Raw genomic sequence first — 18,199 nt, 5'->3', positions numbered from 1 at the left:
AGTGGGGGCAGGGGGGGAGAGAGTGGGGGCAGGGGGGGAGAGAGTGGGGGCAGGGGGGGAGAGAGTGGGGGCAGGGGGGGAGAGAGTGGGGGCAGGGGGGGAGAGAGTGGGGGCAGGGGGGGAGAGAGTGGGGGCAGGGGGGGAGAGAGTGGGGGCAGGGGGGGAGAGAGTGGGGGCAGGGGGGGAGAGAGTGGGGGCAGGGGGGAGAGAGTGGGGGCAGGGGGGGCAGGGGGGAGAGAGTGGGGGCAGGGGGAGAGAGTGGGGGCAGGGGGAGAGAGTGGGGGCAGGGGGAGAGAGTGGGGGCAGGGGGAGAGAGTGGGGGCAGGGGGGAGAGAGTGGGGGCAGGGGGGAGAGAGTGGGGGCAGGGGGGAGAGAGTGGGGGCAGGGGGGAGAGAGTGGGGGCAGGGGGGAGAGAGTGGGGGCAGGGGGGAGAGAGTGGGGGCAGGGGGGAGAGAGTGGGGGCAGGGGGGAGAGAGTGGGGGCAGGGGGGGAGAGAGTGGGGGCAGGGGGGAGAGAGTGGGGGCAGGGGGGAGAGAGTGGGGGCAGGGGGGAGAGAGTGGGGGCAGGGGGGAGAGAGTGGGGGCAGGGGGGAGAGAGTGGGGGCAGGGGGGAGAGAGTGGGGGCAGGGGGGAGAGAGTGGGGGCAGGGGGGAGAGAGTGGGGGCAGGGGGGAGAGAGTGGGGGCAGGGGGGAGAGAGTGGGGACAGGGGGGAGAGAGTGGGGGCAGGGGGGAGAGAGTGGGGGCAGGGGGGAGAGAGTGGGGGCAGGGGGGAGAGAGTGGGGGCAGGGGGGAGAGAGTGGGGGCAGGGGGGAGAGAGTGGGGGCAGGGGGGAGAGAGTGGGGGCAGGGGGGAGAGGGTGGGGGCAGGGGGGAGAGGGTGGGGGGAGGGGGAGAGGGTGGGGGTAGGGGGAGAGGGTGGGGGTAGGGGGAGAGGGTGGGGGGAGGGGGAGAGGGTGGGGGGAGGGGGAGAGGGTGGGGGGAGGGGGAGAGGGTGGGGGGAGGGGGAGAGGGTGGGGGGAGGGGGAGAGGGTGGGGGGAGGGGGAGAGGGTGGGGGGAGGGGGAGAGGGTGGGGGGAGGGGGAGAGGGTGGGGGGAGGGGGAGAGGGTGGGGGGAGGGGGAGAGGGTGGGGGGAGGGGGAGAGGGTGGGGGGAGGGGGAGAGGGTGGGGGGAGGGGGAGAGGGTGGGGGGAGGGGGAGAGGGTGGGGGGAGGGGGAGAGGGTGGGGGGAGGGGGAGAGGGTGGGGGGAGGGGGAGAGGGTGGGGGGAGGGGGAGAGGGTGGGGGGAGGGGGAGAGGGTGGGGGGAGGGGGAGAGGGTGGGGGGAGGGGGAGAGGGTGGGGGGAGGGGGAGAGGGTGGGGGGAGGGGGAGAGGGTGGGGGGAGGGGGAGAGGGTGGGGGGAGGGGGAGAGGGTGGGGGGAGGGGGAGAGGGTGGGGGGAGGGGGAGAGGGTGGGGGGAGGGTGAGAGGGTGGGGGGAGGGTGAGAGGGTGGCGGGAGGGGGAGAGGGTGGGGGGAGGGGGAGAGGGTGGGGGGAGGGGGAGAGGGTGGGGGGAGGGGGAGAGGGTGGGGGGAGGGGGAGAGGGTGGGGGAGGGGGAGGGGGAGAGGGTGGGGGGGGGAGGGGGAGAGGGTGGGGGGGGGGGAGGGGGAGAGGGTGGGGGGGAGGGGGAGAGGGTGGGGGGAGGGGGAGAGGGTGGGGGGAGGGGGAGAGAGTGGGGGAGGGGGAGAGAGTGGGGGAGGGGGAGAGAGTGGGGGAGGGGGAGAGAGTGGGGGAGGGGGAGAGAGTGGGGGAGGGGGAGAGAGTGGGGGAGGGGGAGAGAGTGGGGGAGGGGGAGAGAGTGGGGGAGGGGGAGAGAGTGGGGGAGGGGGAGAGAGTGGGGGAGGGGGAGAGAGTGGGGGAGGGGGAGAGAGTGGGGGAGGGGGAGAGAGTGGGGGAGGGGGAGAGAGTGGGGGAGGGGGAGAGAGTGGGGGAGGGGGAAAGAGTGGGGGAGGGGGAAAGAGTGGGGGAGGGGGAGAGAGTGGGGGAGGGGGAGAGAGTGGGGGAGGGGGAGAGAGTGGGGGAGGGGGAGAGAGTGGGGGAGGGGGAGAGAGTGGGGGAGGGGGAGAGAGTGGGGGAGGGGGAGAGAGTGGGGGAGGGGGAGAGAGTGGGGGGGAGAGGAGAGTAGCATCTTTTGATAGCCTACAGGTTTCTCACCGAGTTGGTACAAATTGAAACACTGTGGAGGGAGGCCTGAAAAACAAAATGGTCTAGGAATGGCTAGAAGCTCTGCTGTCGACACAATAAATGATCCTGACAATAAATAGTGTTCTACGCCAGTAGGAGAAATGAAAGCTTATCCCAACTTATGTATCATCTCAGAACTATCAGTGTAGAAGATGGTGGCACCCTGGCACTCTGCACGGATGACAAATACAAGACACTGGAAAACCATCAGTGCAACAGAGACCTTACAATCCTGGAATAGGTCAGTCCCAATTTATTTATTTACATGTCAAGTTCCGTAGGACCAAATTGAGGAGCAAATCTCCAAGGTCATGGAACGTGTCAGTACATGAACTTACAACATAAAAGTAATAACATATAAAAATAAATGTTCATGATCCTGAAAAAAGTCAGTCCATAAGTTTAAGTAAACAATATTAGCAATACAATAAGAATCAGCTAAATGTTTCAAGGAACTCCTCGACAGAATATAACGAGGGACCCATGAGGAAACTTCTGTTCTGATATGAAACAGCGTGGATTACTGCCACAATTTTTGAATTCGAGTGGCAGCTTATTGAAAATGGATGCAGCTGTATACTGCACACCTTTTTGCACAAGAGTTAAGGAAGTCCGATCCACATGGAGGTTTGATTTCTGCCGAGTATTAACTGAGTGAAAGCTGCTTATTCTTGGGAATAAACTAATATTGGCAACAAGAAATGAGAATAAGGAATATACTTATTGAGAGGCCAATGTCAAAATACCCAGACTCATGAAAAGAGGTGGACAAGAGGTTTCTGAACTCACACCACTTATTACCTGAACCACCCGTTTCTGAGCCAAAAATATCCTTCTAGAATGGGAAGAAAGACCCCCAAAATATAATACCATACGACGTAAGTGAATGAAAATAAGCAAAGTAGACCAATTTACATGTTGAAGTATCACTCACTTTTGATACTGTTCGAATAGTAAAAATGGCAGTATTAAGTCTTTGAACAAGATCCTGAATGTGGGTTTTCCATGACAGCTTACTATCTATCTGAACACCTAGAAATTTGAACTGTTCAATTTCACTAATCATATGCCCGTTCTGTGGGATTAAAACGTCAGGTCTTGTTGAATTGTGTGTAAGAAACTACATAAACTGAGTCTTACTGTGATTTAACATTAATTTATTTTCTACAAGTAATGAACTGAACTGCACAATTTGAAACAGAGTCAATGTTGCACACAAAATCCTTTACTACCAAGCTAGTGCCATCAGCAAACATAAATATTTTAGAGTTACCCATAATACTACAGGGCATATCATTTATACAAATAAGGAACAGGAGCAGCCCCAACATTGATCCCTGGGGAACCCCCCCCCCCCCCCCGACACTACCCAACTCAGATCCCACATCACAGCCGTTATCAACATTGTGAAGAATTACCTGCTGCCTGTTGCTAAAGTAATAGGTGAACCAATTGGGAGCTACTCCCCTTATTCCGTAATGGTCCAACTTCTGGAGCTATATTTTGTGATTAACACAGTCCAATGCCTTAGTTAAATCAAAAAATATGCCAAGCATTTGAAACTTTTTGTTTAGCACCTACAGTACCTCACAGAAAAGAGAATATAGCATTTTCAGTTGATAAACAACTTCTAAAGCCGAACTGTACATTTGATAGCAAATCGTGTGATATAAAATGATCAATTAACCTTACATACACAGCCTTTTCGATAACTTTTGCAAACACTGATGACATAGAAATAGGTCTAAAATTATCTACATTATCCCTTTCTCCCTTTTTATGAAGCGGCTTTACTACTGAGTACTATAATTGCTCAGGAAACTGACCATTCCCAAAGGAAAAATTACAAATATGGCTAAATACAGGGCTAACATGTGCAGCACAGCATTTTAGTATTCTGCTAGACACTCCATCATAACCATGAGAGTCCTTAGTCTTCAGTAATTTAATTATTGACTCAACCTCCCTCTTGTCTGTATCACAGAGGAGTATTTCAGACATCAATCTTGGAAAGGCATTTGCTAAGAAATTTATATGACTTCCTGTAGAAACTAAATTTTTATTTAATTCACCAGAGATGCTCAGAAAATGATTGTTAAATACTGTACATATATCTGATTTATCAGTAACAGAAACATTATTACTACGAACTGACTTTATATCATCGACCTTGTTCTGCTGACCAGACACTTCCTTCACAACTGACCATATGGCTTTAATTTTATCCTGTGAATTAGCTATTCTATTTGCATACCACATACTCTTTGCCATGCTAATAACATTTTTAAGCACCTTACAATACTGTTTATAATGGGCTACTGTAGGTTGATTGTGACTACTTCTAACATTTTGATATAATTCCCACTTTGTTCTACATGATATCCTTATCCCACTAGTCAGCCACCCGGGCTGTCCATTACAGCCAGCACCCCGTTTAGAATGTTCTAATGGAAAGCAACTCTCAAAGAGCATGAGAAGTGTGTGATGGAAAGCATTGTATTTATCATCTATATTATCGGCGCTATAAACATCTTGCCACTCTTGTTCCTTGACAAGTTTTAAAAAACTGTATTGCTGTTGGATTAACTTTCCTACATAGTTTGTAATTAAATACGACATTGGTTTGAGTACAAGTCTTTTAGTGTTAAAATTTGTGCATCATGGTCTGAAAGGCCATTCACCCTTTTACTAACAGAATGCCTATCTAGTAATGAAGAATGAATAAAAATATTGTCTATAGATCTACCAACAACCTTTTTCTTGCACAATCATATACAAAATTAATATTGAAGTCACCACATATAACTACTTTCTGGTATTTCCTGCAAAGTGATGAAGAACCCTCTCTAGCTTAAGCAAAAATGCTCTGAAGTCTGAGTTAGGGGACCTATAAACAACAACAACAATCAGAAGTTTAGTTTCACTAAATTCAACTAATGGTGCACCACTTTCAAATATCTGTTCAGTACAGTGTCATGATACATCTATGGACTCAAATGAAATACTGTTTTTTACGTACAGAGCCACCCAACCACCCCGCAAGGAACTCCTCGAGAAACAGCCAGCTAATCTGTAGCCTGGTAAAGGAAGCCTCTGAATAACTTAAGTGGTGCTCTGATATACCAATAATTTCAGAGTTAACATCTATTAGCAGTTCACTAACTTTATCTCTAATACCTCTTACATTTTGATGAAATATGCTAATTCCTTCTCTACTTGGAAAAATTTCATCCTCTGAAGGTGAGCCCTTAGTTAGAGGGACTTCCTTTAAGCAGGTATACCTATCAGCAGACTTCAATCTAAAAAAGGAGCAGCTCTAACACCAACTACTACAGGATTTTTTCCATGAGTGACACCACTACCACCATCCACTACACTGTGACCTATAAGCTTAGCCAGCCTCCCCTTCCCATACCTATTGAGGTGCAGGCCATGCCTGGTGAAACCTCATCTACTGATAGACCCAACTGGTACCCCTGAGATGTGATCCATGCCCTCTGCCATCAGTGCCTTCCCCATCCCCATGTTAACGCGCCTAACAGCCGCATTAAGGTGAGGCCGATCATGACGCTGAAACAGTTGCACGAAATGCACATTAGTGCCACCAGTTTGAGTAGCTATCTTAACCAAGTCACCACTGACGTCATATTCCCCGTCCCTATACAGACTGTTCCCTGCTCCACCCACTATCACTACCTGATCCTCCTTTGTAAAATTCTTAGATAACTCCCCTATGCTTTCAGTCACCTGAGCCAACCCTGCACTAGGCTTCACAATGCTGGTGACCTGGTAATCTGTGGTCTAGGCACAATCCAAGTGGAGGGGGGGAAGGAAATGCACGGGGCACAGATGAGCTACAGAGAGTGGCTAACATTGACCCCAAAGTGTGAGCACTATCAGCTAGTTGTCAGCAGTATCTTACGTAATCTGGTGAAAGGGTTTCTGTGAGGTGTCATGTAACATGTGAACACGTTTCATATGGTATGCAGATAAAATGTTGCACCATGTTCATGGCACCATCATTGGGTGCATGGTATGTTGGCGAATGACAATGGCATCTCTTGTGCCCACTGGAGTCTGGCATGTACACACAATGATATGTTACTGCTGTTGTCTGTTACTGTTGGTAACCACTTGTCTGTACTTTACGAATGATGCCTAGGGGAATGGCAACCTGGTGGACATGACGGTATTGCCCAGGTGAGTGGCCAGATAAAACATGAAACAAAATCTGAAAATAACCTTAAAATTTGCTTCACACACACAGAATCATTCTGTTTATTTGCATGAAGACAAGTTTCTTCATCCATAGCCAGCTGCCTTCCCGCAAGTGGATGGAGGTCAACATTCCCTTATGTCAGCCAGTGCTGGTAGCATGGCTTATTGTGTGATTACCTCACCCCGTTCATGTACTCATCCCATGTTCGAACAGAGTTTATGTATAAACCTTAGCTCAGCTTGTTGCATTGAGGGACGGGGTAGCCCTGTTTCACACCTGCACCAAGTGTTCATTATTTTTCTTCCTTCTGATGCATCACTTTCCATTGCATCTTTTCATCTTCATTACACATCTAATGTTCTTGAGATGGTCAGGGACCTTTTGTTGCTTTCTGCTTCCCAATTTTGTTCCTGTTTCAATCTTCTTTCACCTGCTTCCCCATTTTGTTCCTGTTTCAATCTTCTTTCATCAACATGCATTACCTTTAGTATTTTGGTCGACTCACTAAAGTCAAAATTATTTCACTGTTTTGGGAATCTAATCTCAAAATCTGTGTAACTTTCTACTATCATTCCTACATGAGTGCACCCTGCAACCATGTCTTCTGTTACCTTGTAACGAAACTGAGCTCCTCTACTGTTCAACCAACCCCATTAACCACCTCTAAACTTTGCTGAAAGTTTGACAATATGGATTGAGCCTTTTGGATAAAACTTGGCATTCTTGAGAGTCCTGATACCTTATGACTATAGTTCCACTGTGCCTGCTCCACAGCAGTCAAACGCTCTGTTCAACACATTCCTGTATGATTTCTTCAATCTTTCTTTTCTTTATGATTTCACACTTCATAGTTTCCCCTTGGTTATAGACTACATCATATTTCCCGTGTTTCCACTACAGTCTTCTTGATTTTGGCGAAATCACAATGCACTGCTGCTAACACATTTTATTTCTTACCTAAATATGTGCTCACCTGGCTTTCTCTCATTGTATCTCCAACTGTTTCAATGTAGTTTTGTAGTGCTGCTCCAAATTCAGAAATTCTTACCTTGCTGTTTGTTCCACTGTTCATTTTTGGTGCACATTGTTCTGGCTTATCGACAATTGACAATTTTCTTAATCTCTCCTGTCTGCTTTTCATAAATTCTCAAAGTTCTTCCTTCTCCTTTAGCCACTGTACCTTTCAATCTTCCTCTTATCTGATGAGCCTGCCATTCTTCCTTCTCCTTTAGCCACTGTACCTTCTGATCTTCAATCTTCTTACCTGATAAACCTGCAATTCTTCTTTCTCCTTGGATCTTCTATTCCCTGCCATAATGTTTTAATTTTATAGTTTCAGTTTAATACTAGACACTTTTGACTTTTCATGAACTTTGCACAAACCTGAGCAAGGTGTAGTACTGTATGTAATATCTTCCACTCCAATTTCACAGCTGCCCCACAAGCCCAAATCAAATTTGTTCCTTTGTTTCATTTTGCCACTATCCTGGTAATTTATTTGTCCCATTACAAGATTAACAATCATCACTCAACTTCAGTTAATAACTAACATATATTTCCAACACCATTACTTCAAATCTTCACACAATACTTCAATCAAAAACAATATTACTCAAAAATTCTACTGCAACAATACTGGGTAAAATTACAACATTGCTTTAGTTATCTTGAACTGATGGGGAGTAGCTACTGTGTTCTGCAATCCTGACAATGATTCCACAGTGTTCTTTTTACACCTGTAATTATTGATCATTTAAATAAATTTCAGTTTATCGCCTCACAGTTCCTTTAAAGTTTCAGTCTGTTCACGTGGTTTACTACACTGGCTCCTACTGGTTCAATAATGTGTACTCTGCCAACCTACTATAAGAATATAATGATAAAATCTTCCCTGTCACTTAATTTTAACAAAGCAACTTCAGTTTAGCCTCTCCTGCATTTTTCCCCTCATCCAACATAATCCTGTCACTTTTGCCATTTATAAGGCATCTATGCTACTGAAATGTCTTGCATCACTTCACTCATTGCCACTTCTAATATTCGAATCATACAACTTTTAGAAGATAACTGCAACATCAAAATATTTATTTCACTGAACACATATTTCTGATAAGATTATTAAAAAATGAACACCTTGGCACACCATTTACTACTATTCCAACACCATTAACTCTTTTTGGTGGGACAAGAACATTTCTAATAGAAATAAATGATTGCAGGGGCTAAAGATTAAACCAGTCCTATGCTATTGACCAGAACTATGGGTTTTACATGTTGGCCTCAAAAGAAGATGAAGTCATGGTTGTATTATTTATGAAGAAGCACCAGTGTATCAAGACTGAAAAAAGCCAGTCATGTTGAAGTAAGTGCTGAAATGAGGACAAATGAAACAGCAATAGCATACAAAGAAAATCATTAAACTGATATGGACATTTGTTGAAAATATTAGATAATTGGTGGCCAAAGAATACTTTTTGATTGGAAACTAGCTTGCTGACAGAAACACAGTAGACCACTTAAGTTTTGGAAAAACTGTATCAATGAAATAATAAGGCGGCATGGTGTATGCAAGGAGGATTCACTGGAGAGAGATGGTTGGCAGGAGATACCAAGAATACAACAAAAATGGTGTCATTAATTGAACTTCCTATTAATTAACTGCATATAATAATTTGAATATACTAATACAAATAATGATAACAATGATAGCATCATCACCACAACACGTTCTTCTTTCAGTAATGGGAACTGCCAAACTCTGATCTGCTAGAACATCATGACCACCTTCCTAGAAGCCGGTATGTCCAACTTTTGCACAGAATGGTGGGAACACATTGTGGTGTGGAAGCAATGTGGCCTTGGTAAGCCACTGGAGGGTAGTTGGTACCACATCTGCACCAACAGGTCACCAAATTCTCATAAATCATGAGGAAGTGGGTGGGGGCAATGAGCTCTGATGCCATGTTCTATGACATCCCACATCGATTCAGCCCAGATCTGGTGTGTTGGGGAACCAGTACATCAATTTGAAATCACCACTGTGTTCCTCGAACCATTATTACACTCCTGACCTTGTAACACAGTGCATTATGTTGTTGAAAAATGCCACTGCCATCGGAAAATAGGATCATGAAGGAGGGTACATGGTCTGCAGCCAGTTTACAATACTCCTTGGCTGACATAGTGCCTTGCACATGCTCCACTCGACTTGTGAATGCCCGTGTCAATGTTCCCCAGAGCTGTTACCAACTTGTCTCCTCACTGCAGCACAGGAGTCAAGGAGCTGTTCCCCTGGAAGATAATGGATATGCACTCTCTCACTGATTTGATGAGGAAGGAATCGGCATGCATCAGACCATGCAATGCTCTGGCACTGTGCCAACCTCCAGTACCAATAGTCACATGCCTATTTCAGTCATAGTTCTCGGCGTCACGGCATTAACACTGGCACAAGCATGTGTCACTGACGCTCAGATACATCGTTAGAAGTATTTGGTGCATTGTATTTCACCAGTCTGCCCAGCCATCAATGTCCAATATCTGTCATGAGGAGTGACAGCCCAACCCCACAATGTCTAGATGTGGTTTCACCTTAGTTTCACCACAGCACTCCTCAAACACTCAAGAAGCTGTACAGTTTCTCAAACATTCATGCCGAGCCTCCAAGCAATCACAATCTGCCCTAGGTCAAACTCAGATTCATCGTGAACCTTCCCTATTACACACACAGATGACATGCTCACCGATACTAGATGCAACATGTGTGTGTGTGACTAGCAATCATTCCTCATCAGGGGACGCTGCTATTGCTTGGACAGGTTTACACTGACTCTAGGTCGGTGGTCATAATGTTCTGGCTGGTCAGTGAATATGCATTCAGTATTATGGCTTCCAAAAGAATGCCGCCAAAGCAAAGGTAACCACGCCACAACTTTGGAGGGAATGGTCAAAGGTATCTATTTATTAAAAGGGTGTACTGGGAAGTAATGCCTCCAAAATTTTTATTCTGTTCTCAATATCAGTTGTTGTATTACTTGTCATGCATATTACTGTCAACTCTCCCACTTTGCTGACAAATTATGCAACCCTCTGCTAGAGGTCTCCAAATTGCAGTGTGTGTGTGTGTGTGTGTGTGTGAGAGAGAATTAACCATGTCGGCACATGACAAAACCCTCAGTAAACATAGAGCACAAATTCAATAGTTCATCCACACATGGAGCACCTTCTTCTTCAACATGACAATGCCAGATTATCGATCACCCTGCATACAGCCCCAGCCTGAGCGCAACCTATTTTCATCTGCTTCCAAATCTTAAAAAACACCTTCAAGGACTTCACTTTGACAGTGATGAATTGGTGTGAGAAGCAGTGGGCCTTCCAACAAAGTCACACATTCTACAGTGATGGTACCAACAAACTGGTATCTCATTGGCAGTAAGGTGTTCACCACCATGGTGATGATGTTGAGAAATAAATATATTAACATGAAGAATAAAGATGTAGAATGGTAATGAAGTCTGTTGTAATTAAAAAGCTTTAATAATATTCACATAAAAGTTCTGAGGCATTACTTTTTGGCATGTGCTCATTCCTAGAACATACACCATCTGAAAATTAAGTTTTAATTAGTTTCGCAAGAAGGTGGCTTTCAATTCATGTAATGTCTACAGGCATCTCTAAAGGTAATAGGAAAGTTCAGTCCATCAACTAACATGACATGATGCAATGTAAGATGATGTCATATAGGTGAAAGTTACATTCTGGACACCCCTATACATTTTTTGGTAAATATTAGGCTCTGCTACTGGTCAACTTGTTACCCCCAAACTTAATTTAGCCTTCACATTTGTTGGCTTTGTCAGGTCACAGCCACACTTTCATCTTTCAATCTAACCCAGCCCTTGAGCTGCACGATAGCTCAGTCTGTCACCACAACCAAGGTCTCAAGGGGGTGATTTTAACACCACAATTTTACCTTCATGTGGCCTTTCAATAGCTTTGAGATTCAGGCCAAGAATAATGAGTATTGAATTGATTTTTGTTCATTCTAGACCTTAAAATACTCTGTTAATTTGGAAACACTCCACTTTTAAAATGACAAATTCTAATATACAATTTCTTTACACTCTGGCAAATTTTGACCTGCCAGTAGCATCTATCTGGACTTACCCCTGACATTATCAAAATGGTTGTCATCACCAGACTAGAAATCAAACAAGCCTAAAATAGATACTGCCACAGGAATTGTTGTATTTCTGATGACATGTAGTAATTCTGATTCTGGCTCTCACAAGTCATAAACTGACATGTTTCACATTAACCTACATGTCAGGCTCTGCTACAGATGACTATGTCACCACAACTATGAATTCTTATTCTCATTTGTTGACGTTTCCCAAATCAAAAGCAAAATGTGCACCTTACAACCCAGTCTACACCTTGGTTTGTGCTAGGTATCACTCTACCACAATGATTTTCATTTCACAAAAAGTTACATAACTGCAAAATAAATAACATGTTAAGTGTTGTTGGACAAACCATCATTACTTCAAGGGTCAAAGCCAAAGCCTGTATATGTTGGTTCTAACCACCCTGTTACTGTGTTTAGTAAAATTTAGTATACTTAATTACTTTCCTATAATTTCCCCACAGAAATGGTTTAGGATTAGTTTTGTGATATGGGTGGTCAAATTAATCACAAGCTTTTCACTCCATTTGTTCAAACTACAATAAAGCTCTCTCATAAATGCAAATGCTGCTTCAGTGCTATCCAACACTTCTGCAATTGTGCCCAGTGCCCAATATGGATAGCACTCATTTATATTCAAAAGAAAATGCTGCATTAATGCTATCAAAATACTTCTGCAGTTGCACGTAAGATGAATGTCAGAGCAAACAGATTTTTTCAGTGTAGATATTTCACAAGTAGTTTGTATGGTAGGATCAGGAACCTCAAGGCTACTTGGCAGATTAAAAATACTCCTGCTGCCCAGTGAAACTGTTTGCCTACTGATAGCTGACAAACCTTCATATCAAAATTCAAGTGACATGTGTACTGTATTTACTCGAATCTAAGCCGCACTTTTTTTCCGGTTTTTGTAATCCAAAAAACCGCCTGCGGCTTAGAATCGAGTGCAAAGCGGAAGTTCTGAAAAATGTTGGTAGGTGCCGCCACAACTAACTTCTGTCATCGAATATATGTAGCGCTTTGCAGGCACAGAGATAAATACTGGCACCAAAACCTTTGCGTCAGTAAATAAATTTTAAAAAAAAGGTGGAAGACGAGCTTTTTTCTCCGCCCTCAGTTTCGACAACTGCATTTTCATACATTAACCAACGAAGTAAATACAAATTCCGTATTGTTCATCTTTGAATGTAGCAGCATTTCAATGCACTACGAAAATCCGACTGGCAAGACTGTTTGGGATGTTTGTCAAAATGGCCAACTTTGCGTTCTGAATTTTTTCCTACCTATGAGAAGAGATGGTTACTAATAGGAACTTTTATAAATTGTGAATCACATGCAATATTCTCTTCAGCATAATAATAATAAAGAATATAAAGATTTTGCCATGTATTCTTTCGTGTTTGCTGCTATCTCATTTAAATACTGTCTGCATAATAAACTACGAAACTAGAGTGAGACAACAGCAAACGCGGAAGAATATACATATCATGGCATGTTTATATTCGTATTATTCTTATGCCGAATAGTGATACAGTCAGAAATGAAGCACGGCAATTGATTAGGTTTTTAAATCTAAGATGACTAATTTCTGTGCAGAATGTAATGTACCAAAAGACGCGTCTGCAAAGATTTTCAAACGGAGAAACATTTTCACTAAACTATCGTTCAGAACATCTTCTATCGTACGCAGTCTATTATTTGGTTCTTGTTGGTCATTATTAAAGAAAGCGGCAGTGTAAGTAACAACAAATAGCAGTCTCTTGCCATTGTTTCGCTAATGAGACGATTCCTCTCTTTTTAAAAAAAAAAATGTAAGCAGCGGTAGCGCGCACAAAAGCAAGCCATGCCGCGAGCGGCGACAGGTCGTAAACACTCATTATCGGAATGCGACAAACAATGCATGACACAGTACAGTAATGCATTTTCAGCTTTGAGTGATGTAAACACCTATAAAAAAGAGTACGGCACTTATCAGATGAAAGAAAAATAAGCAATCAATTCAAACCAGACGAAGCACGTGAAAAAGGAAGGGTACCCGTATAAATACGGACGGAGCGCCTGACGCATAGCAACGGCTACCTGGTAAAGCTTAACTGCTAAGCTTACGACTCGAACCAAACTACTATAGCTGTATCGTCATTCATTTGACCTAAATTGTGTCTCATATTACAATGGACCAACTTTGTTTCGATTTGGAGGTGCGGCCTAAAACTTTTCTCTCCCCTTGAATTTCAAGTCTCAGATTTCTGGTGCGGCTTAGATTCGGGAAAAATTTTTTTTCCTCGATTTCGAATCTCATTTTTCAGGTGAGGCTTAGATTCGAGTGCGGCTTAAATTCGAGTAAATACGGTATATAACATTTACACCAGTAACTCTAACATCCTAGCAATTTTACAAACAATATGTGTAACAATGTGCAGTGAATGTAGGAATAGGTTATGAAGAAATATGTCATGTGTAACACCATGGCTTCGTCAAAACTTTGCTGCAAAAATACAAGTCAATTCTGCAGCTGCATGCTGCTTAACAATTTACGTCTCTGCACAACATCTGACTGAAATTGAACTTTACTGCTGTCAGTCCTATTTACACTTTGTTTGCATACACAACAACAAAACTTAGCATAAATATAACTATGAAACTGACTTCTCAGACTAGTGAATACATAAATGTCACTTCAAAATTATTTACTAAATATTTATTTTGAATCATCAATAAAGAATTTATATTTTTTATCCGTTTCTATGGTCTGCTCCAATAATGCACTAACTGCACCAGCCCCATTTTTAAATTTAATGGCACTGCTAACATTCATTATAGTCATAGTTCTTCTTAAGGTGCACATTAAGGTTGTGATTTACGAGAAGCATATCTGAGCAGAATATACCCAATTTATAGCAATGCTCTTACCAGTGTAATTGGGTGGTGCATTTAAAATTTTTCCCTGTTTATGGAACATTACATTTAAGCCATTGCCTCAGTTCCATGTGACATTTGATACAAGGCTCATTTCAACATGTGAAATATGTCACAGGCTATTTAACACTGAACTTTTTTTTTTAGTAGAGTGCAGTACTCATGGTTCCATCAGTATGACATGAACTGCATGTATTCACACATGACATTGCACAAAGAAATTAATGAAACCTTCATAAGAAATACAAGTAAGCTACTTACCATGGAGCCTGACTCAGCTGGTACTTCATCTGTTTCCTCTTTTTTCATCCACACACGTGGCTTCTGGTCCATAGCTGCAGTTCTACACGCCTGAAAAACAAGCAATCAGATAAAGACAGTTTTACTCAATTTCCACTGTTACCATGAGGTACAACTCAAAGGCAGCATTTTCACTCCGCTACTGGGTGCAGAAAATGGTTGATTACACAGGAAACAGACTGAACAGTGGATGAGGAAAAGACTGTTCAGTGATTTTAACTCATTTACATTTCTTAGGTTATGAAGGGACACAACATTCAATCATAAAATCACATTCAAAGGAAATGAAAGTGTATTGATTGTCCCTACTGCTTCTTTGTAACACTAGCTTATGGTATACTGTCCCACTGACAATTATGGAAGACTTTTTTATTTTTTTTACACTAATTTCAGTATTATGATCAATTAAAGCACCCCATACATTGCAGTGAAGTTATAGAATAAAAGCAAACATTTCATTCTACAAGTTGTTACTTAATTTCAGTCTGACACAAGCAATGTCCGCCAACAACTGAATGTGTATATTTAACATAGGTATTACTTTGAAACTTACTTCGTCTACATTCATTCACTGTTGTACGCTCAATTTAGAGTAAGCACTGATACTCCGGAATCTTTACTGATCATTGAAGAAAAATATATGCCTGTACTGCTATCTACACACTGCACTGTGGAACTTCTGATTCTTGATTACCATCAAGTTTTGATGTCACTTAGTTTTTTCTTAAAAATCTGATTTAGTGAAACCATATCCTAATAACCACAACAATGACGAATGTTCTGTCGAGTTCTGATGATGTGCAATGTTTTTGTTAGTGAAATTACACTTCGGTTAATTAGTACCTCGTCCTGGCCAAATTTGTTGCCACTTCCTAAATAATGTTACGGTATTCTTACCCAAAAATACATTAAAACCAACACACTACAAAAAACTGGTATTTACACGCGATTTACTAAATAATAGAAAAAACTAAATAGTTAAATAATCAAAACACACTGAAAATTAACAGAAAATGCAACACAATATTTCCTAAATCATTTCCTTTCATGCGAACATAAACCATGAAATGTTGGAAGTGCAGGCACCTGTAAAATTGCTTAACGGTAGCTCTACTATCTGGAGCAGCCATATCCCTGTATCAGGTAACAGCAAACTATCTTCGCAAACACTATTACGGCTAAGCAAGTCAACATAATCATACTAATATGGTGAACGTGTAAACTTCACTATACGCATTTCTCATGTCACTTAATACACAAAACTTATATTCACTTTCTATGGAGATCATTTCGTGGAGAAACTGCCCCAGTAACTTCTGACAACACGTCACAATCTCAACGTTTCTTTTACGAAGACAAACGTAACGATTTTACCAGGCAGGTCAATGTCATAATTAAATACTGAATAAAATCTCATTCATGCGTGCCTATTAAAAATTAGAGAAAAAAAATTGTGTCAGGATTAGTTATCACACCATCAAAATCAACTGTTATTGTAACAGAAAAGAAATACTGCGGTAAATTAGATCCCAAACAAATTTTCATCTTTAATTTATTGATGTTTGTGACTTCCAAACGATTATTTATTACCTGAAGGTTGTAGCACACCAATTTCCTCAAAGCCCAGCGATGGTATCAGATTATCAACACTCATCAGGCATCAGCAGAACCAAAGTTCTTACAGCAAGACAGAACACTGTGCCGTATAATGTGAGATAAACGTTAGGGAACACAGTCAAACCACAGTCTAACATAACAGTCGCGACACTCACTGCTGTAAAAGTTGTTGCCGTTTGACAGATGGAGCGACACTAGCGCTTCAAGCGGCAGGTAAGGTGAACGTCAGACGCGTCGTAAGCATAATGTGTGTTTGCATCCATTTCCTACGTAATTTCCGAATTATTCGAGTTAGTTTCTTGCCTCCAAGAGTTTGTGTAGTATCAGAAAGCATATATGTTTCTAAAAATGATTCTAAAATAAGCACAAGTATGGACAAAAACCATGAATATAGTGGCAAGCTACAACACATTCGTGAAGAAACACTTGTGACATTGGACAGAATTGCAGCTTACCACGTGGATATCAAAAGAATATAAACACACAGATTCACATGTAAGAACCACAGACATGTACATCTACATGCAAAAGCGATGGACAGCTCGTTTATCGTTCTGTAGGCCTACTGTGTTTGTCACTGTCGCCTGTTGCCACAAGTACGACCTTCATCTTTATATTATTCTAAGTGGGACAAGCAACTGACAAATAGTGGGAGAAATATGCTGAAAACATTATAATGAGCTGATTACATTACATTTCACGAAAAACCAAATATTTGAATAATTTTCAAACAATCTGTCTGTAGGCACTTTCCTTGTTCCATAATAGTTTCGCTCGAAGTCTAGCAATCTGAACGTTCTGACACTTCACACGCTTTTGTAAGACACGAACAGCTGCACTTAATCCAACCACTTCATCGTCAAAGCAGGTCTGTGTTGATGATTCTCACGAATCTGGCACTAATACATGGAGAGTTGAACTGGCTGCTTCTGTGTCATAGTACTGTTTTACAGCTTTAGATTGACTGTCGAATCTTTGTGGCAGTTTCCTCTTCGTCAGTTGAGGTGGCTTATTTGGAATGTCAAATAGAGTGGGTACTGCATTCCACACGAGTTTTTATTGTCTGCGTTCATGAACTGGTTTTGTTCGAAATGTAGCGAACAAAACCTAATATTATTATACAGGTAAACCGGGTCTTTTTTCATAAGGTCTTCTCGTCTGCTATTAACTAGCCATTTTTTTGCTCCTAAAACGAAACATTCATCATTTATACACTTACATTTGCAAGTGAATCCTGACGATACAGTTTAGTAACATGATGGTATATATCTCTCAGGATCCTTAGGAAACCTAAAAAAGACAGCTGTGGTGTCTTCTTCCTATTGCTGCTGCAATTTATTGCGCTACAAACGCTCCCGATGGTAAAAACCATTGTATAAATCAAAATAAACAATCACTATTCGCTTTCACGATCGCGCCGAACTCACAGTTCAACCTACCGGCCGCTTGGAGCGCTGCTGGCGCTGAAGGCAACAAAATCGAGGCGAAGTGTCGCGACTGTTATGTTAGACTGTGGTCAAACATAACAATCGCGACACCCACTGCTGTATAAGTTGTTACCATTACTTGCTTTCCAGATTGTGAATATGTTTCCCATTCTCTCTCCAACAATTTTGCGTTCCGATTTTCGTCTCTTAGAAATCAGAATAGTGCAAAGCCTATTGCTGAGTTAGTACTACAGCATCTACTACCTTTACCAAAAAGTAACACACAGATCTTCCTGCACGCTAAAAGTTTCTT

At 42.9% G+C, this 18,199-nt stretch overlaps 1 protein-coding gene across 5 annotated transcripts in view; it reads right to left on the bottom strand.

Moving 5' to 3' along the window:
* LOC126213586 (zinc finger protein 83-like) overlaps positions 1-16,549 on the bottom strand; it is an 87,993-nt gene extending 71,444 nt beyond the window's left edge. For all 5 annotated transcript variants that reach the window (XM_049941436.1, XM_049941437.1, XM_049941441.1 and 2 more), the window contains exons 1-2: positions 16,433-16,549; positions 14,804-14,893 (exon numbers count right to left, since the gene is read on the bottom strand). In XM_049941436.1, the coding sequence (XP_049797393.1) occupies positions 14,804-14,875 (72 nt within the window). In that variant the 5' untranslated portion in view covers positions 14,876-14,893; positions 16,433-16,549. The remainder of the gene's footprint in view (positions 1-14,803; positions 14,894-16,432) is intronic.
* Positions 16,550-18,199: the final 1,650 nt, after the last annotated feature.

This window comes from Schistocerca nitens, chromosome 11 (assembly GCF_023898315.1).
Source record: "Schistocerca nitens isolate TAMUIC-IGC-003100 chromosome 11, iqSchNite1.1, whole genome shotgun sequence".
NCBI lineage: Eukaryota > Metazoa > Arthropoda > Insecta > Orthoptera > Acrididae > Schistocerca > Schistocerca nitens.
The sequence above is the reverse complement of the archived record's forward strand: the minus strand, read 5'-3'. Positions and strand labels throughout refer to the sequence as shown.